At 34.4% G+C, this 13,400-nt stretch overlaps 2 protein-coding genes across 16 annotated transcripts in view; one reads left to right on the forward strand and one right to left on the reverse strand.

Moving 5' to 3' along the window:
- LOC127874273 (G-protein coupled receptor 157-like) overlaps positions 1–3,121 on the forward strand; it is a 169,207-nt gene extending 166,086 nt beyond the window's left edge. For 11 of the 14 annotated variants that reach the window (XM_052418507.1, XM_052418502.1, XM_052418505.1 and 8 more), the window contains 3 exons: positions 125–649; positions 2,108–2,316; positions 2,626–3,121. In XM_052418507.1, the coding sequence (XP_052274467.1) occupies positions 199–649; positions 2,108–2,316; positions 2,626–2,979 (1,014 nt within the window). In that variant the 5' untranslated portion in view covers positions 125–198 and the 3' untranslated portion in view covers positions 2,980–3,121. The remainder of the gene's footprint in view (positions 1–124; positions 650–2,107; positions 2,317–2,625) is intronic. The other 3 variants (XR_008046764.1, XR_008046765.1, XM_052418511.1) reach the window with 3 other exon arrangements.
- Positions 3,122–6,751: 3,630 nt separating this feature from the next.
- The window catches only part of LOC127874278 (uncharacterized), an 83,344-nt gene continuing 76,695 nt past the window's right edge, over positions 6,752–13,400 (reverse strand). The window contains exons 1-5 of one of the 2 annotated variants that reach the window (XM_052418516.1): positions 9,063–9,163; positions 8,141–8,226; positions 7,642–7,671; positions 7,382–7,438; positions 6,752–7,079 (exon numbers count right to left, since the gene is read on the reverse strand). In XM_052418516.1, coding sequence (XP_052274476.1) covers positions 6,808–7,079; positions 7,382–7,438; positions 7,642–7,671; positions 8,141–8,201 — 420 coding nt within the window. In that variant the 5' untranslated portion in view covers positions 8,202–8,226; positions 9,063–9,163 and the 3' untranslated portion in view covers positions 6,752–6,807. Of the gene's footprint in view, positions 7,080–7,381; positions 7,439–7,641; positions 7,672–8,140; positions 8,227–9,062; positions 9,164–13,400 lie in introns of those variants that run through there. The other variant, XM_052418517.1, reaches the window with a different exon arrangement.

Consider the following 13,400-nt stretch of genomic DNA (forward strand, 5'->3'; position numbering starts at 1 on the left):
CAATTTGTTTTAGTCCTATTTTCATGAAGATGGACATTTATCGCGGAGGGTTGAAGACATACAAGTTAAGTATTGAAATGTAAAGGTATTGCTTAACTATCAAACAATTTTTTAACTCTTTTAGGCGGATGTCATGTTACAGAGAAACAGCTTAATAAACAGGAAATAAGTCCAACGATTAACCGTTGACCATTCGTCATGGATGTTTTAAACAAATCCGCTCTGTACGACTGTCTGGATTTTGTGCCTGGATACACATTCGGATTACTGTTCATGAGCTGCTTTTCGTCGATCGTTGGATGTTGTGTCATTTTCTGGACGTACCTCAAACTACCGGTAATTCGAACCTTTTCACGAAGGTTATTACTATTCTTAAGTGCCGCCGACTTTTTAAATGCAGCCGGCAATTTGATCGGTGGCGTCCGCTACATGTTCTTAGAGAGAACGGTCAGCCCGTGTACGAATCTCAATCACTCCGACGCCGTTTGCATAGCACAGAGTTACATAACGACGTCTGCAAGTATGGCGTCATTCTTCTGGACTTCTGCCATCGCGATTTACATTTTGTGTCAGCAACTGAGAGTCCAAACAGGAATCTCGTCTGCAAAGGGGCTTATATTTTACAACCTTGTTTGCACTGGGATTCCAGGTAAATATGTACTTGTACTTAATATGTGTAGATTCAGACTAAAGAGTTGTAAATGATATATTATATCACTCTGGGAAAACTGGGTTTAATGCACGTGCGTAAAGTGTCGTCCCGGATTAGTCCACACATGCTTATCAGGGACGGCATTGTCCGCCTAAATTTATTTTCGCTAAAAAGAGACTTCCATGAAACGAAAAATGACATAACAGCATACACGGTGGTCTTCGATTGGTCTGTGCGACTGAACAGTCCAATCTGGATTGACACTTAACGTGCATGCATTAAGCTCTTTTTTTCTCAAAACGAGGTTCATATGTGTATATGTATGCCTTTGTCCAAAGCAAGTGCCGTTCTGTGTTTACAACCCTGATATACAGCACGCTAAAATATCTACGAAATACACGTTTTCGATGTGGTGGCTGGTGTAAAAATGAGTCCATTTCATCTACAGGGTGTAGAATCAACAGTTAAAAACTGTATTTTTGCAAATATCTCAAGTTATTGAAATACATTTGCAAAAATCTTTAGTGCATAAATGACGTTTTTCATGCTTTGTGTGCAGATATTTTAAGATTTAAGAATATGTAATTGCATATGTCTTAGGCTTATTAAACAAAGTTATTCTGGCGTATTTCACATTGTCATAAGCAGCTTAAAACTGTCTATTATGCACAAGCTTAAATTCTTAACAATTTTTGTAAAAAGTTATTTGAAAAAAAGCACCACACACCGATAAGTTTACATCCATTAACGTTCAATTGTTAACCCCACAAAGTCACGTGGTCCTGCACCCTGTATAAACAGATTACAAAAAAACACAAACATGCTATTCTGTTTACATATTATGCAATTATGTTCGAACATTTAGCGATATTTATATCAATTATTCAAGTTGGAATTCAAAATACAAGATTTGACTACTGAATTTCAAACACGGCATGCATAGTATTTGATTACTACTTTTAGCTTTTTGTTATTACTATTATTTCATCGATGCATTGAGAGCATTTATCATAAAATCCCTTCCGGGATGATTGGCAACCATTTCAACAAACATTTATTCACTGGACATTTAAAATGTCCAATCAGCATATATAACAATTGTAATTGGTATGCGCGCGCGAGGGTTCAACAACTCTCTGGGGACATGGAGTTCATGATACGTTATAAAAATGAGCATCGCTCTGTGAAAACCGGGCTTGATGTATGTGCGTAAAATATTGTCCCAGATTAGCCGATATAGTCCTCGTAGACTTATAAGGCACGACACTTTCTGCTTGTATGGTGTTTTTCTTTTAAAGGAGGTTTCTTCTAACGAAAATCCATATAGTTAGAAAGTGTCGTCACTGATAAGCCTGTACGGACTGCAAAGACCAATCTGGGATGGCACTATACGCAATGCATGATGCCACGTTTTCAAAGAACGCGGTAAAAGTGTAAACCAGTTTTTCGTTGCAGTGATTATAACATCGGTGGCCATTGGAATGGATGTCCTAGGGGCCAACAACTCTGTAGGGACAGGGGGCTGGTGCTGGATAAGAAGCTCCTTGTCTAATCGCACTCAGACAGTCTGGATGTTATTGGCGGGAAAATTCTGGGAAATCGCCTGCTACTTGCTTACCGCACTTGTGTTCGTGATTGCAAAGTATTGTAAATTAAACGAGACGGTATGCATATCGGTCGTGTTTTAATTTGTAGTTTAGATTAGAGTAGTTTTCAGAGCATTTAGATTTGGATGGAAATACCAGATTGGTTTTCAAATAATCACCCAGTAATCGTTGATTTTTAAACGAATCAAATGCATCCAGTTTGTTTCAAGACTATTATACAATTTGTTTGTGTTTTGTTTCATAGGAAATGCCATTCATTCAGTTCATTTACACAATTTTACTGGCCATATTACATGCTTGTAGGTTTAACGATTCAATAATAAAGATGTTTTCTCTCATGGTAAAACTGATTCATAAACAATTCAGGCACACGACGACGACGCCCCGCGCAATTCTACAAACATAGACCTCTCCGAAATTCGACCCCAAAATAACAAGATCCTCTATTACTGCATCAGCCTGTATTTGTTGAGATTATGGGGTACAGTCAGATTTTTTATCGCTATCTTCAGTGGCAACATGGATTCGATAGAAATCAGTCTGACCCAAAAGGTTTTACTCATCATGCAAAGCATTGGTGACAGTTGGCAAGGGTTCTGGAACTTCTTCGTGTTCTGTCTGTTAGACGACGTGGTTCGGGATTATATTTGCGCATGTTGCCGAAGTTGTCGCAGTGGTTCCCCGCGCATCGAAGAACTAGAACCAATTTTACAGGATTAATACTGCCGCAATTTGGTCTTCAACAGAAGCTTTACATTTGTGCCAAAGCAACTGTTAAGAATTAAATAAAATTAACTGCCACCTCTAATTGAATGTACATTTACTATGCACTTTGCTTATTTGAAATAAAGTAGAATTGGTTGATGATGTTGACGAATGTATACAAACATTTCGCTTTACCAAATGTAATCGTTAGTTAACATGTTGTCGTATTGAAGACTGTAATGGTAAATGCATGCGTTATAACACAGCAAAAGTTGCATGATATCTGTATGAAATGAAATAGCTTAAGTAGGGAAAGTTTCTTTATTACAAATACACTAGCTTGGTTATCAAAAGCCGGCATTAACCGCTATATCGTCGAATCCAGGGTGCACATATGAGCCTCGTTCTGCAAAATCTGAGCTTAATGTGAAGAGTCACGCCAGGTTAGCCTGTGCAATCCGCATGGGTTAATATGGGAAGACACTTAAGAGGATTTTCTCTAAAACTACATATCATATGAACGAAAACATCCACAAAAGCGGACAGTGTCGTCCCTTATTAGCCTGTGCTGACTACATAGGCTTATCTTGCTCGACATTTTACGCACATTCATTAAGCCCCGTTTTCCAAAACGAGACTCCATTTATTTTCTCATTGCTATCTGAATGCTTTGCTGTAATGCGACAAAACACATTTATGTATTGTGTCTGTTTGAATTATGCACAAGTGTGCACCATTAAAACCGAATGTATACACAAATACAATGTCTAGGTAATGAAAAGTAGATGGGATTGTTGCGGAACAGTTGTAACATGATCTTTAAAGAAAATTATTACTTTTCACGTAGACGACCGAACAAGTTGATATAATCTGTCAGATTCGACAGTTTAAATGTTTCCAAACTTCGTGTAATCTGTTTTGTTGATTAAATGATTACCATGAGTTATTTAAGTCGCCCCCACGACTGTTTTGTTCCAACGGGTAAGTTATGTTTTTGTTCCGAGATATTTATATTGTTACGAAGCCATTATCAAGACTTTGTTTAAGTTCCGATGACTTAGTTACATCATGCACACAACCTAATAAGTCGTGTAAACGAGTTAACATGTCTTTGGAACGAAATATATTGAAACAAGCACGTGTCACATCTGTGCCCTCCTAAATCACGGTTTTCAGAAGATTTGTCTGTGAATTTTGTTAAATTACCAATGGCTTTCGACCTACATTAGTTTATATAACTTTTATTATAAACCCCATACCGTATCGCAATGTATTACCACGCTGTTTTTAGACAGTAAAACACAGTTATTTTTGTAGTATTATTATATTAAATTTAAAACACGTGTGCAACCTTCTATTTATACTTTCTATAACACAGTCGGATGTTTTTGCCATCATGGGTAAACCTGCATGAAAGCAGAACAATATGAAATTCACAATGCACGATAACACGCTTTGTATCTTTGTGGGTAGTCATTGGTCAAACATATGATTGAATTATCATAAGCATTACTGCATACGCTTTAGTGATTTGCTGTACAATAAATGTTCATCTACATTTGCCTCAAGCGACATATTAGGGCGTTCTGTAGGTTTGTATTGGTCTGAAAAAATGAGTTAACGTCTCACCTAACTGCAAATGCATTAAATGTTAAGGCAAATATTGTTGCTTTTATGTTATAACGATCACACACGGAATGGTAAAATCACCCATGAAAAACATTTTGAATTTCCATCAAGCATTGTTTTTAAACAAAAATATAATAGTTATATTATGGACATATTATAAAATATGAAATGATGTTTGCTTGTGTCTTACTTTTTAATTCCTACCAATTTAAAACAAAGATAGTTTATTACTTGATTGGCTTATCATCAAAGCATGACAGTAGCTTTTTTGGTTTTATTTGTTTAGGGTTTATTTGTTACAAATGTATTGGTAAAAATAAAAACATCATACTCTTTATCAGGTGAGAAAGTCTTGTCCGTTGGTTTATTTATTTCATGCAAAGGCCCATTGCCTATACTATACAATAAATTCTTTTCCGCAGCCCAACATTTAACAAAATCATGTCGAAAGCTGTGTTCACAGCCATGTAACGATCAGCGCAAAGCACAGGTTTGGTGTTAAGCCAATATCCAAATACTAAGACACGACTCGGCCCGTGATAAGGAATATACACAAAATGAATGTGATTTAAATAAATATAGGACATGATATAGAATATTATCGACATGAGTTTGGTTTTGTATAAAACACCACCTCATTGTATGCATCATTGTTGAATCTTTTTATTGAGAAAACCCCTTTACCTTTTACCAAATAATTAATTAATTATTGTTATAGTGACTTTGTCACCAATACAATACGAAACTGAAGAATATCGCTGTTCCACAAATTCAAAGAAAGCAAAAGATAATAGGAACACAGAGGAAGTTTTAATCTTATATTCTCGGTTATATTTTGCGAATTAAACTATCCTGTTATATTATCCTGCATATAATAAATATACTTTTTGTTTGAAAAGACATCGTGCATTTTTTATCAATTCTTTTACTTAAGAATGAAAAGTATTCATTAGTCTGAAGATAAAATAATATTCTCCAGAATTCTAAAAAGTCTAAGATAGCGGTTTGTCAGTGAAATGAACTATAATAATTTGCAGTTTGAAAATGCGCCTCAGAAAAAGATTGTTTGATCGCGAGAGTCCGTTTAACGTTGTTCACAGATGGAGGTAGGTAGACGTTACAGTTGATTCGAGCGCCTCGTTCGGCCTAATTTAATTTTTTCTACCAATGCTGGGACTTCGGGACGCTGAGGAAAACCCCCTACCCACCCACCGTCCTATTTATAACTCCCGTAATCGAAAGGTTAATATAAGTACCTCCCCCAATAACAGCAAGAAAAAACAAACTACAAAATGTCTTTAACTAAACTTTCTCTTCCACTAATCAAATAAGGTTTATTTCCCTTCACGCATGGAGTGTTATCTTTCCAAACTAGTGATATAAAATTTACAATTTACTCGCGCAGTACATCTCCATGAAAATTTATTAGAGTCCAGGGGTGTAAATTGTCCCAAATTTGAAATCCGGAAAATTAAGCCGAGAGTCTGAGGCCTTAGGATAAAGGGAAGAGAGGCCCCCCCCCCCGAGTCCTAGCTTATTGTTCTTTTTTTATAGTCTTTCTAGGTGCAATTTCTGGTGAGTACAATGCGAAATATTATAAACCAAACCATCCGTAACACCGCATGTGTATTTGTCATTCTAAACAAATCATATTAAGAACTTCAAAATTAAATTAAAATCGACAAACCATACCGTATCCGAAAACCACTGTCCGAAAACATGTCCCGATACATCATTTGCAAATGAAATAAAATATGCATATCGTTTGACTGCAAAAAATGAAAACCAGTAACCAGTAACCTAGCAAATACGCAGTCAATATATAATTTGATTAACATATTGTTTTAAAATATGATATTGCAGTGCTTTACTTTGTTACTGCTCATGTCAGTGCCAGCCGCTTATCAGATATCAATAAATTAAATCGGTACCAAGCGCAAATGTCCGAAATGCCGACGATGCTATAACAATACTCGTTCTGAAATGATCCCGCACTAAAAGAATTTTGTCCCTACCCCCACCCCCCTTAAACAAACTCATCGAATTTACATTCACCTCAAAATCAACCCTGGACGAATTTACATTCACCTCAAAATCAACCCTGGACGGCTCAAATCCGGATTTCCGGAATAATCCGGAAAATTGACACCCCTAATGAATAAACTAAAACAACTAATCGTTTGTTGGTCTAAAAATTTTGTCATTTGTTTCCGTTCAGCATGTTAATCTCAAACAGTCCGGAACGCATCCACAGTACACAGGGCATTCGCGCCCTCGAATGGTGTAGCTGACGATATTAGTGGCCACACAGTACGCGTCGTCCGGGCTCGTCTTGGGACACGTGGGAAGAAGTGCCTCCACGGTGGAGCAACACCAGTGCGTGCAGCCGGACAGACATCCAGTGCCATTCACTTTATCGTACTGGTAAGTCGTCACACAGTCGATGGACGGTTGTGGTAGACACGGGGACCGACCAGGGCACACATCTAACAGTGGGCAGAAACAGAGAGCTGTTTAAATGACGGCATTATATATAATTCAATTCACTAGGGATAATAGCAAATACATGTTATAGACTAGATTCAACATGTCCTTAAATGAAGAACACGTATGGACCACTAATGAAAGTTATATTATTTCTGAATTACTATAATTGACTTAATAAATATGCTTCTTCAAAACAAAATATTGGGGTTTTGCCGTATGATGTGGACAATACGTTTTACTTTTACAGAAAAAAAAAATATTGTGAAGAAAATAAAGCGATAAAACAGCTGTGCCACCTCACCAATTGGCGGCACTGTTGGTACTGTTGGCAGAACAGTTGTGGGCCTACGTCTGCGCCCTGATAATTCAAAAAATTACGATAGATACATACATTATAGTAGCTACACAATTTTAAGATGGATTTTATCATTAACCATTTTCGAATCGGTCTTTTTATTTACTTTCAACTTGTTCGTTTTTTCTTTTTCTGTTTGTTCCGAAATTAAATACTTTTTAAATGGAATTTAAACAAAAAATGCGGTCGCAAGATGGCATACTTACCAAGTCCTTCCCGTTGTTTATTACCTCCCCCTGTATAAAAAAAAGACAACATTTAAATAAACAGTTTAAAGTGAAAACCACATGTTAATACGTAAGCCACTGATCTTTCTATTAAATTACCTTAATTATATAAAGATAGAGCACACACAAACGAATGTTTAGATCAGTCATATGTAGTGCAAAGGAAAGTAATAAAATATTGTAATATAAAACATGTTGCTTGTATTTCAATTGTACAAATATAAATACTAAAATCATGTGAAGGCACTAGAAATTTTATTATTTCACAATGAGAACAGCAAATGCTTGTTACATACATGGTAACATATCTTTTTATGAAGAAAACAGTAATTATTATATGGCCCTTTACTTGTTGTATCCGAAAATTAATAACAAAGTTAGTAACACGATTATTGAATCAGTAAATGCAACAAGGAAACATCATGTATGAACTTATATCTGGAAACAGTGTATGGTCACTATTACAACACTAAAATACCGTGAGTGAGTCCGGCGAACAGAACTATTACAACGACGTATGGCAGTAGAAGACGAAGCATTCTGGCGATCAATCCGGCGTTGAAACTGGAGAGACAAATATGACGCCTTCGGATTGTAAAACTACTAAATATTAAAAAAGAAAAAAGAAGTCCGAACAAAACAATATCACATATTAGGAAACTATAGTTACCGTTATAATTGCGATTACATAAATCTAATTTTTTTTTTAATTTTCGAGCTATTGTGACGAAATCAAATAAACTAGTATTTGTCGCTCTTGGACAAGGGAATGAAACACACGTGCGTTTTTCAGCAATCTGAGGCAGTACAACACGCGCGCTTACATGTTCTGATGCATGATCATGGCAATACAACACGCAGGGTTAAGACTCTGGATCAGCAAACGCTTAATTGCAACACTAGTTTGTAGATTTCCAAAGATATTCGTTGTATCACGATTGGCACGCTTACGTCCTAGCGGTTTGATGCATACATATGAGAACTTCAAATAGTTGGTTTCTGACCAATTAGAGACGATTTCGAACATTATTTCTTCAAAATATTAATATAAATGTCAAAGATAATGTATCGATACGTTGCAAGAACTTCAAAATATTTCATATAAATGTTGGAGTAACGTGTGCGAACGACTCGTCTAAACGTTTCCGTAAAACTCAGCTGTGCTGTTTTTTTATAACTCGGGTTACCAGAATTTGGTATTTCCATTTGGAAGCTCAGTCAATATAAAAATTATAAAATTGTTACCGGAAAGAAAAAGCAATTGATTATATGCGCTGTAAAACTTTAATTAATAAATATGTATATTTTATCTTTAATTAATAACAAACTAGTTATAGTGTAGAACAAAGACAGTGAATTATATTTGTTTCGTTGAATAATAATGAAGTCGTGTTACTTACCGGTCCGAGAAGCCTTTTTAATGACTGTTTGAAAAACTAAAACAACCGCTGTGTTTATACTCTCGACCGTGATATATGTAAAGGTCTGTAACATCCTGAAGTGAATCAGTGAAGCTCGCAAACATCACGTTCGCAGTCTTTTTACATTAACTTGTTGTTGTTGAGTTGGTTGATTTATTAGATATTTCATTGTTTTCGGTATATGTCTCTTCTCTTAATGACCCCTTCCTTCATACACACACAAACACAGAACGTGCAATTGATGTATCCGTCTTAACAAAGGATATTATGAAGAAACAAACAAATAGTGTTTTTCGATCTTTGTTTAGATCCTGATCATTTTTAAAATATGAAGATGAATATAACAATATAACATTATATATAAATTTATATATATATAAATATATAAATATAATATATATATATTCTATATCTAATAAATTCATCCAATCGGCATTCTTCATATGTACCACGTGACCGTCCAATATATTCCGGTATTGGATCCAAAAAGTCTGTATTTTTTCCATATTGGACAGTTGAGTACAAGTGCACTAAGCAATTGTTGTATAACGATAAAAGCCGTTACCGAGAAAAAGTTTCCGAATGTACTACAATCGACTCACACGGGCGCTTGTCTTGAAAATAGCAAAGATGCAATAAAAACATTTTAAATTAAAAATTAAAATGAAACAATGAGCTGAAGAAAGGGATATATAATAAAAAGCTTATTAAACGTTTAAACTGTACAATACGTGATATATTTGGATTCGCACACAGTTTGACGTCATATTTGACTCGCCTAACGGCTCGTCCAATATGACGTCAAACTGTGTGCTCGTCAAAATATATCTCCGTATTATTCAGTGAAACGTCTAATAACCTATAAATACACTTACATTAAATTAAAGGATTAGTTTATTTGTTCTGGTCTGCGTGTGATGGTTGGTGCAAGAAGCGAATTAAGACATCAACAACCACTCGATTAGGAAGAGTTTGTTGAAAAATTGTGTTTCGGCAATAATTACAAAGCATTTTGTTATCTTATATAAATTGGTGTTGTTTATTATGATTACGATTGATCATGGCATGAAGCATGTATTACGTGAGCGTGGAAATGCAAAATGATGGATAAACGAATAGATTATGTCGATATGCTGTATAAAACGTAGTTTGTTAACGTTCATCAAAGTTTTTCTTCTTGTTTAATAATTTTTGTCATTATTATTATTTTATTATTATTATTATAATTATGAATAATATCGTTATGATCAATTATGATTTATTATGATTTATGATTAAAAGTATTGTATTATCTCTTCTGCAGGAATTCTTAATATATAATCAACATACAAACATCGTCGTATAACCCAAACCTCGATAGACATTTCGTTGGCATAAATTATCTACCTGAAACAGTACAATGACACCAACACATTTGACAGAGATAAATGTACACCACAACATAATAATTCAGCTGTTCTAGTTGTTTATTGTGACACCGCAAACAAGGCATCGCGTATTGGCCAACATGTTTGTTATGTCAAGTTCAAATAGTGTCATCATTTCCTCCTCGTAGCGTATTTTACTTAGTATGAAATGTGAACATCGGTTGTGAGAATTAACAAGCAAACATTTGAAACAGACTATTTATGAAGAAAGTTTTTTTTATAGCACATACCTATTCAAAAGTCTTTCCCATCATTTCCAGCACATAAAGTTGTTGTTATTGTTGTTGAAGTTGATCCAGTTGCTGATGTTTGAAGAACTATGGTAAGACTGATTTAAAACGCCAACACTTTTAATTAAATGGTAGTCAGCTCAAATTACTTTATTAATGTTACAAATGTGCATTTCCTAGGTAATGATTACTGTCTTTAGAAGGATGAAACAACATGCTACGTATATATATATATATATATATATATATATATATATATATATATATATATATATATATATATATATATATATATATATATATATATATATATATATATATTTAAATGTTAAATGAATGTTTCATGATTTTTTGAAAAATAATTATGTATAAGGTTATGAAATCCAGGCTTAGGGCGAAATTTAAAATATATGGAATTTATTCTCCAAAACTAATAATATATGTTGTGGGTTTGACCCTGTAAAGAATTTTTTTCGAACGCCGCTTTTGATAGTGTAGTTTATATAACGTTCTTTAGCTGATTTAGGCTTAAGAAATACATTTCAAAATTTCTACAAAATTAAAACACAGAGTTTTGTTTTCTTACCGAAAACCGCCACGCAGTGAATGTTAGCAATCATAGCACCTTAATGCTGCTTTTGAGTAAGAATTCATGCATTACTGTTCTCAATGGTGTAGTTATTTTATTTAAATTTTAACAATATAAATACGACAACGCTATAATAAAAAAACCACAATAGTGTGATGTAAATAAATTATTTGGACGGTTTAGTCTTATTGTTGATCCATTTTCAAATTGATTGCGCGAAAATTATATAATTGGTACTATTCAATACTTTCTAGTGATAATGAATGTTTCTCTCTTAAATTCTTTTATGCGATTTCATAATTGTTGTGTTATACATTCATTAAAACGAATATTCAGGACTGTCACTTTATTGTATGAAGGGCAATATTATTACAGTTTAAGCTTCTTCTCCTACGCTTAATATTTTTATTTGTTATAGAAATGACATTATGTCGAAATATGTGAACGCATCTTTCTTTTTCCGTCGACATAGAATCTCTTGATAAATCATATGTAATCGATTTTATGTACATTCTTATGCGTTTTGGATAATAAGAGTGCTATACTGCCAGACAGCTTGAGTTTCACCCCCTTACATTTTATTAATAGAAGGCAACAAACATATCGACATATCAACAAATAGTGAAGTAAAATTACAAATACAGTTGAATCTGTATTAAGCAGCCATCTATGGGTAGCAGCAGATCTGACCAATTATTCCAGGTGGCTGCTTAATAGAGATGCATTTGCAGTATATGAGGTCATTTTGGAAATTGTGCTTGCTTATGACAGGTGTTTGAAAACAGAGGTGGCTACTAACACAGGTTGTACTGTAGTCATTTAAAACGTACGCATTCTCAAAGATTAGAACGTCTAAATGTTCAACTGTGAACATAAAAATGTGTATGGTATCGCCGTATTGTTGTGCAAAATACATATAGTACTCATAATTATACATCAAAATTAATAAAAAAATCAAAGCCGGTAATACAAACTATTGCTTTTCAATGATAATGTTTTCAACAAGTGTAAACTCCAAGACAATGCACAATGTAACACACAAATACTGCAACATGCTTAAATAAGCAATAATTTTTACGTTTCATTAATCTGTAAAGGATTTTAAACACACATGTTAGGCATATATTCAATTCACGAAACTAGTTCCATTATAGTTTGCTCATGTGTTCATTTCCAGCATTAGGTATAATTTTCTCGAGTACACGGTGTAGATGCATATCGGTGGCCTCTGTCAAAATGCTGCCTCTCTGTTCATATTCGGCTGCCTCTCTGTTATATACAAGAAAATGGATGATCGACATTCACAAAACAGGTAAGGACATATAAAATTCAAACCCGTAAACACATTTGTGCATAAAAAGAGGAGGTCCCTCGTCATTTCGTCCGTCCCGAATCAATTCCAGAAACTATTGAAACCGATTTATTCAACTAAAAAACATCCTTAACTACCAAGAGGAGATGCGGATTAAGTAATATCGTTCCGGTTCAATTATATCTATCTGACGTTTTGTACTTTGAATATTTCTGCAATATACATATACATTCCTCGCCACTTCTGAGAAACAACTTAATGGATTTTATGGAACCACAATATATGATGCGCATTTCTACATGTGTCTCCGGGCAAATGATTTATGTTTGAGTAATTGCTCTTAAAAGATTTTATATTAACAAATAGAAAAGTTCATGTAGAAATATTAATTCCAAACGAATGCATTCTGATAGATTAACACGTCTGAATACTCTACTGTGATCAAAATAATTGGTATGGTACCGCCGTATTGTTGTGAGAATGCATATAGTACTTCATGAATATACACTACATTCAGATAATGTATATTGCCTTCAATGCAGATGTTTCCCACTTAAGTACACTCTAATTAATAATGCATAATTCACACACACATACTGCTAAATGCTTGATACTCTTAAGTTCATAGAAATACCCAAAACGTTGATTGGGCAGTGTGTTGTCATAATTACTGATACTAAGTTATGATAACAGGCATTACGAGTTGACTGATTTGAAGTACAGCTTTATATAGAAAAAAGTTGTAATTAAAATTTTCAG

The sequence above is a fragment of the Dreissena polymorpha genome, chromosome 3, assembly GCF_020536995.1.
Source record: "Dreissena polymorpha isolate Duluth1 chromosome 3, UMN_Dpol_1.0, whole genome shotgun sequence".
Lineage (NCBI taxonomy): Eukaryota > Metazoa > Mollusca > Bivalvia > Myida > Dreissenidae > Dreissena > Dreissena polymorpha.